Raw genomic sequence first — 13,972 nt, 5'->3', positions numbered from 1 at the left:
ACCCCGTGTGCCAGGTATTGTAAAAATGATATCCCGAAAGTCTTTGGATCGTGAAAATCGAAAAAATTCACACCGCTAGTTTCAGAGTATACGTGCAATCCATACGAATGTGTTAATAGAAAACGAGGAATGATAAAAAGACAATTTCTGGAATCAGCTGGAAGTATTTCCTTACTCATAGAGCGTGTGTCACAACGACCGTTGAAAGAAGATTTATACCTAGCTATCATTACGTAAGCAAAATGTGTGCTGTTTTCATTTTATGTTTCCTTTGTGTTCAGAAAATTTTCCTTTTACTCTTTACACTGTCAACTCGTGATTTCCTTTTCATGCGTCTGTCTTTATTGAAATCAAAGCGAATTCATAAAAGCTGGTGGCACTAGACTAAAACAACGCATTGTATCAAAAAGTACCGGGAAGGTGATGTTGGCTGTTTTCTTCGATTGCCAAGGCGTAGTGCACCGTGAGTACCTTCCCATTCCAAATTGTGCAGGATTATTTGACCAAACATCAAGTAAATACCATCGTGCAAGCACCGTATTCACCTGATATGAGCCAGTGCGACTTCTTTTTGTTTCCCATGTCGATGTTACCACTTCGTGGAAGGAGATTTCAGTTGATAGAGGAGATAAAGGTAATGCGACTGATATCACCTTTAATAGATCCATCCGCCTTGATTAAAGCGTGTTTTTGCGCAGTGATAATTATTTTCATTATTCTGTTTGTAAAGCTATTTGCGTATGCGCTCATTGTGAGTATTTTGTGGAATTTTGTTTTCCGAATTAAGTTCGTATTCACGTTTTCTCATAAGTGAAGGTGCAGCATGATTAACATTTTGAACGGCAGATAGTTTTTCTCATTAGTTTTTCAATCGCACAAACACACTGAGTCGTTTTCCAAGGTGTTTAATTGCCAAGGAGAGACCGTTATTAAAAAAATCTTGCACCATTTGATATTCATTCATATTCACAAGTGGTCTCGCACAGCAAGCCGGTGTTAGTCACACATCTTTGGAGTTAATGTTTTTTTTTTTTTAATTTTAATTTTTATAACACTTGTAATTGCATATTTCTTGTATATTATATATAGTACATATAGTATATACCTGGATCCTATTAAGCCATGCATTAAAATAAATTATTAGCGAATATGCCCACTTTTTTTTGTGATCACTTTCGATCTCATTTTGATTTATTTAGCTTAGATTTCTGCAAAGGCATTAAATTCAAAATATGAAAGCCAATGATTATGGTAAGCAAAAATTTTAAGAATTATGTCATTCGAATTGTGTTGTAGTTTGTTTAGATACTTTGCAACAGTTCTTTTGGCAGACCGGCCTTATTATAATAACGAGTATAAATATAAGTATGATACATTATATTGAACCATATGAATTATTCAGGGTACCGGGAAAGTCACCCTAGACGCTTAAAATTCTTCTTATTTAAGTTATAGAGCTCTACCTGTACAATCACTACCGCTATAACCAGTCTCTTACAACTTTTTGTCAACTGCTGTTTAAGGATTATATTCCTGCTAATCTCAGGTAGTCACGATTCTTTACCTCACGCTGTGAAGTGCAAAAGTGTCTAGCACAGGTACGGGGTACTTTCAGGAGTTCTGCTCTCGGATTCAAGCTGAAACTAATCGTGGAATACATGCAACCCTTTCAGATCTGCGGAAGATATTTAACTATCTTCCTATCGATTTTTGGAATCGTGAACTGCAATTGAAGAACCTTTCTTTCTACCTATAAAAACTTTTCCAAACAATGTTTTTATATGAATATCACTTGGTGACTTTTATTTCGCTTACTCATATATTTACAACAACGGCAATATACATTTTTTCATATTATTTTATGAACTTTAAATTCCTTATTATAAGTGTTCATGTCGATTTAAATTCTTATACTATCGTCAACACGTGATTGGGGAAAAGTTTCACAAGCGGTTTGGGTTATTCGTGACAAATGTTTCCCCAACACGTGACTCAGCGTATAAGCATAACACAATTGCGTTAAGTTTGTAATCATTTATGCGAAATGTGGTGTATGAATATGAAAACTTACTCACGCCAATGAACTTGGATAAAACAGAACTTTAGTATGATAAAAGTTTTTCCAAAATACGCACATGAGTTATATACACCTGTGTTAGAAACATTAGCAGCGCGATGAATTACCAAGTTTCAACAGTTGATTTATAGATATTTTTTTCTTTTCATATTTTTATAAAAGTGTTTTCTTCACTTCAGTTTCAAACTTTTTTTAAAAACCGGCAAACTTAAAAAAAATTTAAAAAAATTGCCATGAAAATTTTCAACTTTTTATTCAGAGTATGAAGTAAAAAGAACAACTACAGCAGATCAAAAATACACTAAAGAAATAAAAACAATGATTGAAGATACACGTAAAGTATGAAGACGGTGGCAACAAACAAGAAAAAAGTTGGATTTTCTCAACCGACAGTGCAATTCCTACTAATGAACAAGAGGGGTAATACATGAGCTAAAAACAACAAGGTAATAGCTAATACGTTCTCGGCGTATTTTGAAGACGCCACATCAAGTGTAACCGAATTTGGACTTTCCTCTTGCCATCCTGATAACAACCCTGAAATCCCTCTAGCAACGAATGCTGGAGCAAAAGAAGAAATAAAATTAAAATAAAAAAGTCGCCTAATCACCAGCAAAAGCCTAAAGTAACTAACTCAAAATATTTTATCAATTTTGCCAAAATTTGAATGCCACTTTCGAATTAAAATACATTCCCATCTACTAGAAAACAGCTGAGGTGATCACGTTTAACAAGCCAGGATAACCAGCATACGATGCAAGAGCATATCAGCACATATGTATTTCTCTTGCCTCTGATTTCAAAATTAATGGAAAAATGAATTGCCAAGCGTCTCAATAACGTAATGGAACAGAGAAATATAATTCCTACACGCCAATTTAGTTTTCGCGCAAAGCATTCAACCATTAACCAAGTCCACAGATTAAGTCGAGTTATTGAAAACCCCTTTGAAGAAAATCAGGTATGATCCGCTGTTTTCAATAATTGAAAAGTGAAGTTGCGTGAGTTAGTTGACACCGTAAAGATGTCAAAAAAAACATGTGACTTTATATTGCATGGGCATTTGACTATGAAAAAGCTCTGTTCAAAGAGGCTGCCGGGTTTCTTCACTATTTTGCTTAATCAAGGCAACACACCGTGTCGCATGTCAATCAAAACAATGACAAAACTACATCAATTTCATATCCATCGTATTCGTCAGATTTAAGTCCTAGCGACTACCGGCTGTTCGCAGACCTAAAAAAAATGCTCGCCGGTAAGAAAGAAATTGAAACTGAGGCTTATTTTGAGGCAAGAGATAAATCGATCTACAAAGGTAGTATTTAAAAGTTAGAGCGGCACTGTAATGATTGCGTTGTTCTTGATGTAAATTACATTGATGCGTAAAGATAATGTGCTAAACATGGGTTTTCTTTGTTAGGTCCAGGACATTTCGGCCCATGCGTTGGTTTAACAAAAAAAAAAAGTTAAAACTTACTGATTCGTCTCTCTGCTATTATTTCGAACACAGGTGTATTAACACGTACCTAATACATAGTTTTGCATTCACCTATTGTATCTGTTAGTATATTTGTATGAATTGTGGCCTTGGGCGTACTGTTTAGCTTATTTGCAAAAACTTGCTTTATCTCCACTTTCGAGCAAAGCGTCTCGGGGGTTCATGAATTTAAAATTTGTAATACATATCATATAACACAAGATGCTAACGACACAAAGTTGTAGTCCCAGCAACTTCTTGCCTAAGCCGTATGTAGACAATTAAGCACACTTATAAGTACCATGTAAGTAGTAAATAGATATTGCAAACATTTCTGGAACATTTGTGAAAGTAGATAGCAAAACAAGAAAATTTTGCTTTTAATTTTTGCCTCTCATACACAACCGTGGTATTAAATTTTAAAGCCAATTACTTAAAAAATATTGTTGTTTTTATTGTCAAATACGTGATTTCCAAGACTGAATCCATTCCAATAATCATCTAACTTATAATTACTGCAGATAATGAGTTTATAAGTATGACATGCCATCCAGATATCAGACGAGTGAGTGGAGAGCTCCGAATGAACCAAGACCAAAAAAGTCACCACATCGTTTTCAGTCAAAAAGGAAAGCAATGCTCACGGTTTTTATGGATTACAATGGTAATATGTTAATAAAGATTTTGTTCAGCTTCGGTTGCCGCCTTATGCTTCGACTGGGACTTAGAGGATCTTATATAAAGTGGGCGTGTTTTTATGCCGGATCTAAATGTGCGGGAAGCAAAAGGTTTACTAAATTTGGGTAAGATAAAGCCTAGCTAAGTTATCGAGACATACGCGATTACCTAAAACTGAGCGTGGCAGCCTAAATATGAGCAATTTCGCTTTGTTTTGCTTTATGAAATGTATCTTTGTATGGATTGCGGGCGTGGTTATTGAATGATTTCGTCCATTTTCCAAACCAACCTACCTACTTCGGAAGAAGAGTAATATTTGTACCACATTTCATTTAAATAAATTAATTTTTGCTCGAGTTATCGTGCACACGGACGAGTGGACGAAAGAACAAACATAGCGAAATTGCCTTCTCTCATCATTCTGAGATATGTCTATATCTATTTCAATTCATTTATTCTATTACACTCAACTGTTAGGTGAACAAAATTATAATACCTTTGTGCACAAGTGCGTGCGGGTATAAAAAGAAATGTCTCAAAAGTTTTAACTAAAACCAAATGCTAAAATCCCTTGGTGCGATTACAGTCAATATTCCCACGCAAACCAATTTAATCGTTCAAGCAAAGAACCAATTTTAGTTAAATTAAAGTTTGTATCCCCTCAGGATATTAAAGCCATACCAATAAGACGAGCCAACCAAAACCTGGTTAACTAGGAGAAAACAAGACCTAAGAACTTTGCACTCATGCATACGCATGCTTCTGCTATTACGAGTACAAGCGCACGCTAGCCAACTGCTTTGGATTTTTCTGCTGCTACTGAATTCGCTTCTGCAGTGGCAGCAAGCAAATGATATCCCGTTCTCTAGGCGATAGCGCACACAAAGTTCGTTGCATCGATTAACAGTAAAGGAGCTGTCAGACATTACAAAAGAGCAAAGGTTCACAGCAAACTTACGGAACTGGAGAGTTGCGGACACTAATTGCACAGGCAAAGACGCGAAGCATGTAAAGTGCTTTGCGAGAGTATTTTCTTATTTCCCAGAAGGTCATTTACAAATTAGCCATCACGTCTCGCAGAATGTTAGAAGCTAAATTGCGTTACCTGTTCGAAAGTTTTGTTATTTATCTTCCGCCTTATTTTGAAATCAAAAAATAAATGAATCACAATGAAGAGGATTCGATTTTGGTACAAAATTATAATAAAATGGTGACAGGGTCGCGCACATTTAAGATTAAGTTTAATTTCCTTTTCTTTTTATTTAATTATCAAATTTACGAAAACTCGTTTCAAGACATATAATATTTAAAACTTCGATCTGCAGCTCTAAAAATGCCTTTTCAAGAGAGTAGATGCAAAGTTGCTTACGTTGCTTATGATAAAAATTGAAAGTATCAACCTTGGAATACGGTTTTGCATAGCGAAATCAGTTTATTGTGCAGCTCTTGCAAAAGTAGCTTCTATGGGCAATGCCGACGTCACAACATATAAATCATGGCCGACGACTTCAACGCCAAGTTGGGGAATCAAGTAATATTTCGCTTCACAGACGGAAAAATGAACTTACACGGCGAAAATTCCGCTAATGGACTAAAGGTGACCGATGGCGAGGTTAAGATAAGATTATGGTGAAAATAATTAAGAATGAGTGAACTAGTTCATAAGGAAAGTAATCCTGTAATATGTGTCAAATATCACGGATTGTGATTTCAATATTTCTTATAAGGTGAATGACAGAGCGAAATGAACGTAACTTTTAATACCCAAAACCGAAGCTCAGATTGCCTCTTCTTCCAAAGCTAAAAAATAACTTTCTCAAACTACTTTTTGGCTCTTCACAGCGTGAGTAAACATTTTCGATGGCAGAGTGAGCTTAAGAATCACTTTCATTGTCATGTCTGACTGCACCTTAATGCTGGCGTGACAACCAAATGTGCCGGCACTCCGCGTAGTCACCCTTATCAACGTCAATATCACATAAAATATGCAAAAATAATAGCGAAAAAGCAAAACTTTTGCAATTTACTACCTTTTTTGTTTTTTAGTTTTTTGATTTCTACATGGTGGCGTGTTTTGCTGATGTACTAGTGCTAGTATTTTTATATACGCATATATGCATTGGTGTACTATTTTACATCAGCTGTCAATACTTTTTCAATAAGAAATGCGACCCCCTTATTGCTTGCCTCGTTTTGTTTTGTTTGAGTGATTTGTATTTGCCATAGACATTTTGTATTGTTTTCTCCTTTCAGTTTCAGCTCATACCGACCACATCACTGAACTACAAACATATTCAATAGAGGAGTGCGCATATAATCTATACATTTTTGAAAAGTGTCTGTACTTACCAACGGCGGTTTGTCGGCCAAACGCTTGCAATTATTCAGCTCTGTGGGTGAGTTGTCTTCGTCCGAGCTGGGTGGTATATGTACGGCTTTCTCGTTGTCATTGCAGCTATATTATCATTATCGAGTATGAAAGGACATGCAATAAAAAGTAAAAAGGGGAGAAGAAATATATGAAGCAGACCGTTAGTAATAGAAAATTGTACATATGTATGTATATACGTTGAAGGAAGTAGAATATTGTATTGAATATAAGAAAATTTTGTTGACTTCTAGTGACTAAGCATAATGGCGCAGTTAAATATTTATAGTGAAGTTTTGCCAGTATTGAGATGGGGGTCATGGGTGTGGGTTTGCGGCCGGATTGTGTGGAGGAAATTGCGTAAATGTTTGTGGTGTGTACTTTCCTGTTTTGGCTGTCATCATGGTGGTTGTGCACGCATGTGTCTGGGTCGTCTGCATAGCCAAAGTCTGCGCTTAAAAAGTGCATAAGTGTTTTCGGTGTCCTTACGCTGGTTTGTTTTCTGTTTTGTTTTGTTTGATTTAGCATTTGAAGATAATCGAAATTGACAACTGCAGTCAATAAACTTCAAAGCACATGTGCAATATATATACTTATATTATATTATATATACATATGTAAGTTGTGGGTTTGTGGGCTGCTGCAAGCATGGTTTTGTAGTTTCTGCGATTATTTATGTATGTGCATATATTTGCTCGCAATGAGGGTTGCATTGGAATTTGTGTCTCATATATTTTCTTATTATATGATGGTGTTTAGTTCTGTTTACTGCAGCTTTGTGTTGTTATTTGTATGGTATTATGTGAGCGTTTAAGAATTGCATTTACATATGTGGTAAGTCGTTTAATTCAATCTGTCCTGCATTAAAAGTCAGCAAAAATGTTTGTTAAAAACGGGAGAGAGCAGTTCTAAGTTTGGTGGTAATAAATTTGTATATATGCATATGCGTGATATTTTCCCCTTACTGCTGCAGTTATAAAATTCTAGCCAAGATCAACTGATGTTGAAAGAATGGGCGAAAAATTTCATCAAGATCGGAACTATTTCCAAAATTGGGACTTTTCATCATAAAAGCAAAGAAGGTAAAAAATGGTTCTCAAATGGAATTGGGATAATCTGCTTCCCAGTTCTTTTCCAATATGGCGAGTCAAAATAACAAAATGGTATTGAATGACACGGCATAAATTTTACCTAATAATAATGAAACATATTTGACTTATTATTATTATTATTGTTACTACATGATGCCGATCCAAATGCTTGCCAATGTTGTCTACTTCTCGCTTTCGTCTTAATTTAAGTCCATGATAGAGATTCGTCAATTTTTAAAAACTCCTCATAAAGATTACGGCTAAGGTGCCCTCCGTTTTTTCTAATAGCAGTTGCCCCTCGGAAGGCAATGTCAAACTTCCAAGTGTATTTCTGCCATGTAAAAGCTCCTCACAAAAAACCATTTGTCATTCTGAGTCGGCTTAACCTGTAGTAAGTTCCTCCATTTATGGAACAACATCACGATGCACGCCACAAAAAAGAGGAGGAGCTTGGCCAAACACCCAAATATATAAGGTAACGTCGCCAAGATCCTTTAGGGCGTCGACTGCTGCGCGATCCTTGGGACTTCCAATCTAGTGTCATTCTACTTATGTCGGTCGCTGACTTGGGCATTGTATAGCCAACCCATTTCCATTTCCGCTGCCGTATTTCAGTGTCTACTAGTTTCTGTCTGCTTCGATCAAGGATTTGTTCGTTTAAAACCCAGTTGTCAGGTCACCAGATACTTAGGACGGTTCTAAGATATCGGATGGCCAAATGTTTGCAACTTCCATGCCGCAGATACAGACGCCTAAAACGTTTCACATCCATACAGTAAGGATTTAAAATTCGAATTAAAAATTTGTAGCATCACCAGTTTGGAAAACCAGTTCCTTTTGAGGCTTGCAAAGACTGCCTTGGTGTTTTTGGTTCTGACACCAATACCGTATTTTGCTTCACCTTCAGTATGATTTGGCTTCCAAGATATATAAACTGTTGACGTTTTCAATGGGTAAACGATAAAATTGTGAACCTTTTATAGAGTAAGAGTCCATGGATTTAATTTCCCTGGAATTGACTCAGAGTCCTACATTTTTGGCTTGGAAGCTTTAGCAAAAGGTTTATTTTTAGTTCATCTATGTTCCTTTAAGCAGATAATGTAAACATATTCCTTTTATTAATCACGACAGAAAATTTACAACATTTTTGATCACAATTCACTCTGCGAGACAGCTTTACGCCAATGCTGCTCGTATCTGGTCTTCAGTTCTAAGTGATAATAACTTGAAGAATATTCTTTATTCATTCTTTCATTAACTTTTACATAATATTGAACTGGGAGTATTGCTATCTATATACATACACATATCGTATATCCTAGTCTTATATCTATCCTATATTATATCTTGTCTTTTTATGCTTTCTACTTAATTTATGGATATTAACGTACATTTTGTTAATAAACTATTTAAATAAAATTAAATTCAAACTATACAAATATATCTTTTTAAAATTAATAAATTTAAACTAAGTCTAATGCTATAGGGGCTGATAGAATCTCGCTAAACTCATTCGAATAGTTATCCAGCATATAAGAGAGCCTCTTACACATGAAATAAACTATGGTTTTACCCGTTCATGTTTCCCAGCAGTACAATCTCGCTTCAATCATATTTGCTCGCCAGCAATGATTAAAATACTGAATGATATTAGAATTAAGTGACTTGCCACTTTTTTGCTTACTTGACTTTTCAAAAACATTTGACGCAGTGGATAACAATTTGTTGTGTTCGAAGATTAAACATTATTTCCACTTCAAAGTTAGTGTGGTGAAACTCACGGCCAGCTATCTTGGGGTTAGAACGCAGAAGGTTAAGACAAACATATTAACATATCATCCTAGACCTGTGCACATTGGTATTTTACAAGGGTCTATCCTTGGTGAACTTCTATTCCGTCTCTTTGTCAATTATAATTTTACCGTTTGATGATATATAATTGTAGCTGTCCAGTCATATTGGCCTCGTTGAGGATTTATGTTTCAAAATATACAACGATTTGCTTGATATTTCTGCCTAGACTAATGATACCTCTTCTATGTTTGAATGCGTCGAAGTTATTTGTATTATCTATATGTAATAGTGTAGCGTAAGTTGATAATGTCCCTAAATTGTGCATAGGTATCAGTTTCTTTAGTTTTACGAATAAGGTAAAGAATTTGGGGTTTATTTTTAATTCAAAACATACCTATACTGACCATATAAATAGGGATGTGAGAATTACAGGTTGAGAGTTTCTACCAACTATGTTAAAACGAGACTCAAATTAGTTTTTCAAGTAATTATGCCACTCATTGCCTACTCTGAGGTTTTATATAGCGAATTGTATTCAATAACATACCACAAATTTAATGTAGCATTTAATAATGCAACGCGTCATGTATGACTGGTAGATACGAGCATATCTCTGCCTGGCGAACAAAGGTACAAAGTACTACTACTTGTCCTGAAAATTATCTAGCTGCTAGAAATTGCATATTTATGTGGAAACTTAATGTTAGAGAAGTTGATACCAGCAAAATCTCGAAGACACAACAGTCTTACAATCGCTACAAAATATAATTAAACAACATTGTCTAGATTATTTATCATTAACGCTGTAGAGTGTGGAACTCATTACCTGACACTGTGAATACTGGCTTTAATTAATTTAACTACTTTCATTAAAATATCTATCATTCGGAGTTGATACAAAATTGAAGAGCAACATCAAATCACATGCAAATTCGATAAGAAAATCTGGTAAAGGGCATAAGTGCCAATTAAATAACCCCTGTAGGTTTTCAATATGTGCGCTAGAATAGCTTTAGTATATACCGGACATCTTTGTAATATCGGATGTTTCTTTAATAGCTTGTGAGCTTAAAATGATAATACAAAACAGAAATATTGATGGAATGATTTTTTTCCATTATAATCTAGCATATAATTTAATGGCATTTATTTATTGAATAATTTTTTGGTGCTTTCTCCAATAAAACTAAATAACCAATCCAAATGAGCCCAACGAGCTAAAATGCTTCGCAATGATCATTTGACTTCAATTCTTGCACAAGCTATATTTTATAGGCACCTAAGCCAAGATCCTTAGGTAAAATTTTCCACGAAATCGAAGGACAGAGGCCAACTGGTTGTTCTCCAACACTTCGCTCTATGAATTTCACGAACATATTTATTTATTTCAAATTAAATTTTAACAATTTTTCCGATTCATGATTACCTGCCAAACCTTACTGAACAGAAATGCTGCTCTCAGCTGTCAAACCATAGTTATCGATATCCATAGTTCTCATGCAGTTAAAAAAACACTCGATACTACCGGCTGTTTGGCTAAATGATTAAACATTTTTTTATGAAGTGAAACTTTATTGAAGAAAATATGTCGTTCACTAGGATACCCGAGATTATGTTATAGAAAAAAAAAACATATGAAACATAAAACAGTTACAGCACTTAAACTGTTTGTAAATTAAATTTTAAAGTTCGAAAGATCTTAATGAAATACTCTACCGTACCTATACAGAGTAAGAAATTATTCTCAACAACTTTGCGCTGCTTGCATTACGTCATATACATCATCCTCTTGTTTATCACAAATATTTTGTCTGAAGGGATTAAAAGAACAAACAGCTTTTGTTATACAAGTATTTTCAGCTTACATCCATATAGTTTTGGCTGGTTACCACCCATATTTCATGAATCCCTCGATTATTTCAAAATCTTTCAAACAAGTTACCCTTGGAACTTACATTTCTGAGTTTGCCACATTCATTGCATTTTATGTTCAGAACACGTGTCACGACAATTCATTCGCTTAGCAGGCCATACTTTAGCATTTGTGCTTTTATATTCTACGCTTTACTTGTATTTATATATATTATAATACGCGGAATATCTTTGTCTACTACTTGTAATAACGAAAAAGATAAAATAAAAAAACATAATATCAAATATTTTCGCGCTACTCACTTCAAATTCGCTTGCGTGAATAAATGCAACGGTCGTCGACTGCGCCCCACTGAGCCGTGCAGCTGCAAGTGAGTGGGTGGATTATGTCTTCCACCCAAAGTGGAAATACCGTTGTAGTGATTACCAATAGCTTTGCCAACTGTATTCATATTTGTACTTGAATTCGAGATGCCCTGAGTGTTGTGGAGATTATTCGCATTCCTTTTCCGTTGTAGGGTCTTTGATGCTGACGACGTACTCGATGATGTGGACGACGAGCGGAAGCGTGAACCCGTCAGCACAGCAGCTAAATTGGCGGCGATGCGATTGTCGAAGCGATTAAAGTAGCTGCCATTGTCGACACTCGGCTGATTGCTGTTGCTATTCTGATTGTTGCTGTTCGCCGTTGTTGGCGAAACTGTGGTTGACCGCATTGCTGTTGTTGTATGCGCTGCTGCGGTATTGGTGGCAACACTATCTGGCGTTGTATTGCTATTACGCTCATAATCTAAATTATTGTTAATCATTTTGAATGAATTTACGCGGCGATTATGCGGTTATCCTTGCCAAGCGAAGGACACCTGCGGTGATTTTGCTCTTTTTTTTTTCTTTGTTTTTGTTTTTGGTTTGGAACTGTCGTTTGGCCACAGTTTTCACTTTTCGCTATTCACTTTATATCTTACACATATATTTTTTGTACATATTTTTTGAACTGATTTATATTTTTTGGTGTGCTGGTTGAAAAAATTAAATTATTATCGTATTTATGGTTTTAACCGCTAACTACCAGTGGGTGGTATTTGAGTCTCTACTGATACCCTGTTATTTTTTATTTCTTTTCATCCCTGGCTACTGTTGAAGCCACATTTTATGCCACATTACCACAGTTAATTCATGCGTAAACTGACAACAGCGTACACATTAAATCCCCAACAAAAAACAATGGAACGCATCCAAGGGCAACCAAAGCGTTGAGCCGGAAGGAAACAAGCGTTGGCAAACCGCAAAAATCACAAACAACAATGGCAATGAGGCATTACGTCACATCGATAGCAAAGCCAATGCAATGCACAAGGGTAGCAACAGAATAAAGACAAAAAACCAAAACAACAATAACGTTTTTGTGCAATAAATGTGGACCAGGAGATTAGCAGGAATGAAAAGCATCAATGCACTGAGTACGAAAGAGTGTGGAAGTGCTCCTTAAGGGGGGCTGAGTTGCAAGTTCAGTGAGAAGTAGGAAGGTAAAAAGTGTGTGGTAGCAAATATACGAGTTATTGACTTAATATGTATATAAACATATACGAGTACTACATACTCTATTTTAAAAACAAGTTCAATGGTGGAACATGAGAATATGGGAATAAACTGGTACGAACAAAATTAAACTTAGAAGTCACTTCATGATACTTCAAGAGTTTCTCAATGCAGCGACCTAGGCTAAATTTTGTACCTGCTATTCATTCTATCCTTATAAGATCTTCAAAAATGTATAGGACGTTGTACAACGATTTGTTCGTTGTTTGGCAAATGGTATGTATTCATTCAATAGAACTCTTTCTGCTTCTACAAAGCTATTATAATTGTATTTTTTTTTTGTTTCTGTTTTGTAGATTTTTTATTAGTTTTGAGGCTTAGAAATGGAATACTCAGGAGACAAAAATCAACACTTTCGACACCTGCTCGTCTTTGCTTTTTATCGAGGGCAAAAAGCTGACGGAGCAGCCCGGAACATTTGCAACGCGTGTGGAGAAGTTGTCATAGGTGAGTCTACTTCACGGAAATGTTTTGTAAAGTTCAAAAATGGCGACTTCGACGTCGATGGCACGCCTCACAGCGGATGGCCTTCTGAGTTCAATGAAGAACGTCTGAAATCACTTTTGAAGGAGAACGGTCGCCAAACCATCGTTGGTCGTGAATTGGCGGGAAAAATGAACTGCGATCATAAAACAATTGTCAATCACCTTCATTCAATGGGATTTACCGAAAACTTGAGAGCCCTATTAGCTCACGAGCTCAATGAGAAAAACAAAGAAAGTCGCCTTTGAATTGCTTCTCGGCATCTCGACCGCCATCGAACAACACACGGTCATAAGCAGCACTTTTTGTATCAAATCGTCACGGGAGATGAGAAATGGTGCCTATACATCAATATGAAGCAAAGAAAGGAGTGGATGGTTCCGGGAAAAACGCCAAAGACGAGAGCCAAGCAGGATCTTCATCCAACGAAGATCATAATGTATGTTTGGTAGGACTGGGATATACTCGAGAAGAATACCACTGTTAACAAGGAGCTCTACATTGCCCAGATACACCTCGCGAATGAGGCTATT

The 13,972-nt window shown here is 36.0% G+C and overlaps 1 protein-coding gene across 1 annotated transcript in view; it reads right to left on the bottom strand.

The window, feature by feature from the left end:
• Positions 1-12,166, bottom strand: part of LOC129241439 (EGFR adapter protein-like) — a 41,746-nt gene extending 29,580 nt beyond the window's left edge. Inside the window, exons 1-2 of the mRNA XM_054877740.1 lie at positions 11,661-12,166; positions 6,582-6,687 (exon numbers count right to left, since the gene is read on the bottom strand). Of these exons, the coding sequence (XP_054733715.1) occupies positions 6,582-6,687; positions 11,661-12,166 (612 nt within the window). The remainder of the gene's footprint in view (positions 1-6,581; positions 6,688-11,660) is intronic.
• Positions 12,167-13,972: the final 1,806 nt, after the last annotated feature.

Source organism: Anastrepha obliqua, chromosome 3 (genome assembly GCF_027943255.1).
Source record: "Anastrepha obliqua isolate idAnaObli1 chromosome 3, idAnaObli1_1.0, whole genome shotgun sequence".
NCBI lineage: Eukaryota > Metazoa > Arthropoda > Insecta > Diptera > Tephritidae > Anastrepha > Anastrepha obliqua.
Note: the sequence above shows the minus strand (reverse complement) of the source record. Positions and strands in the feature narration are given on the sequence as shown.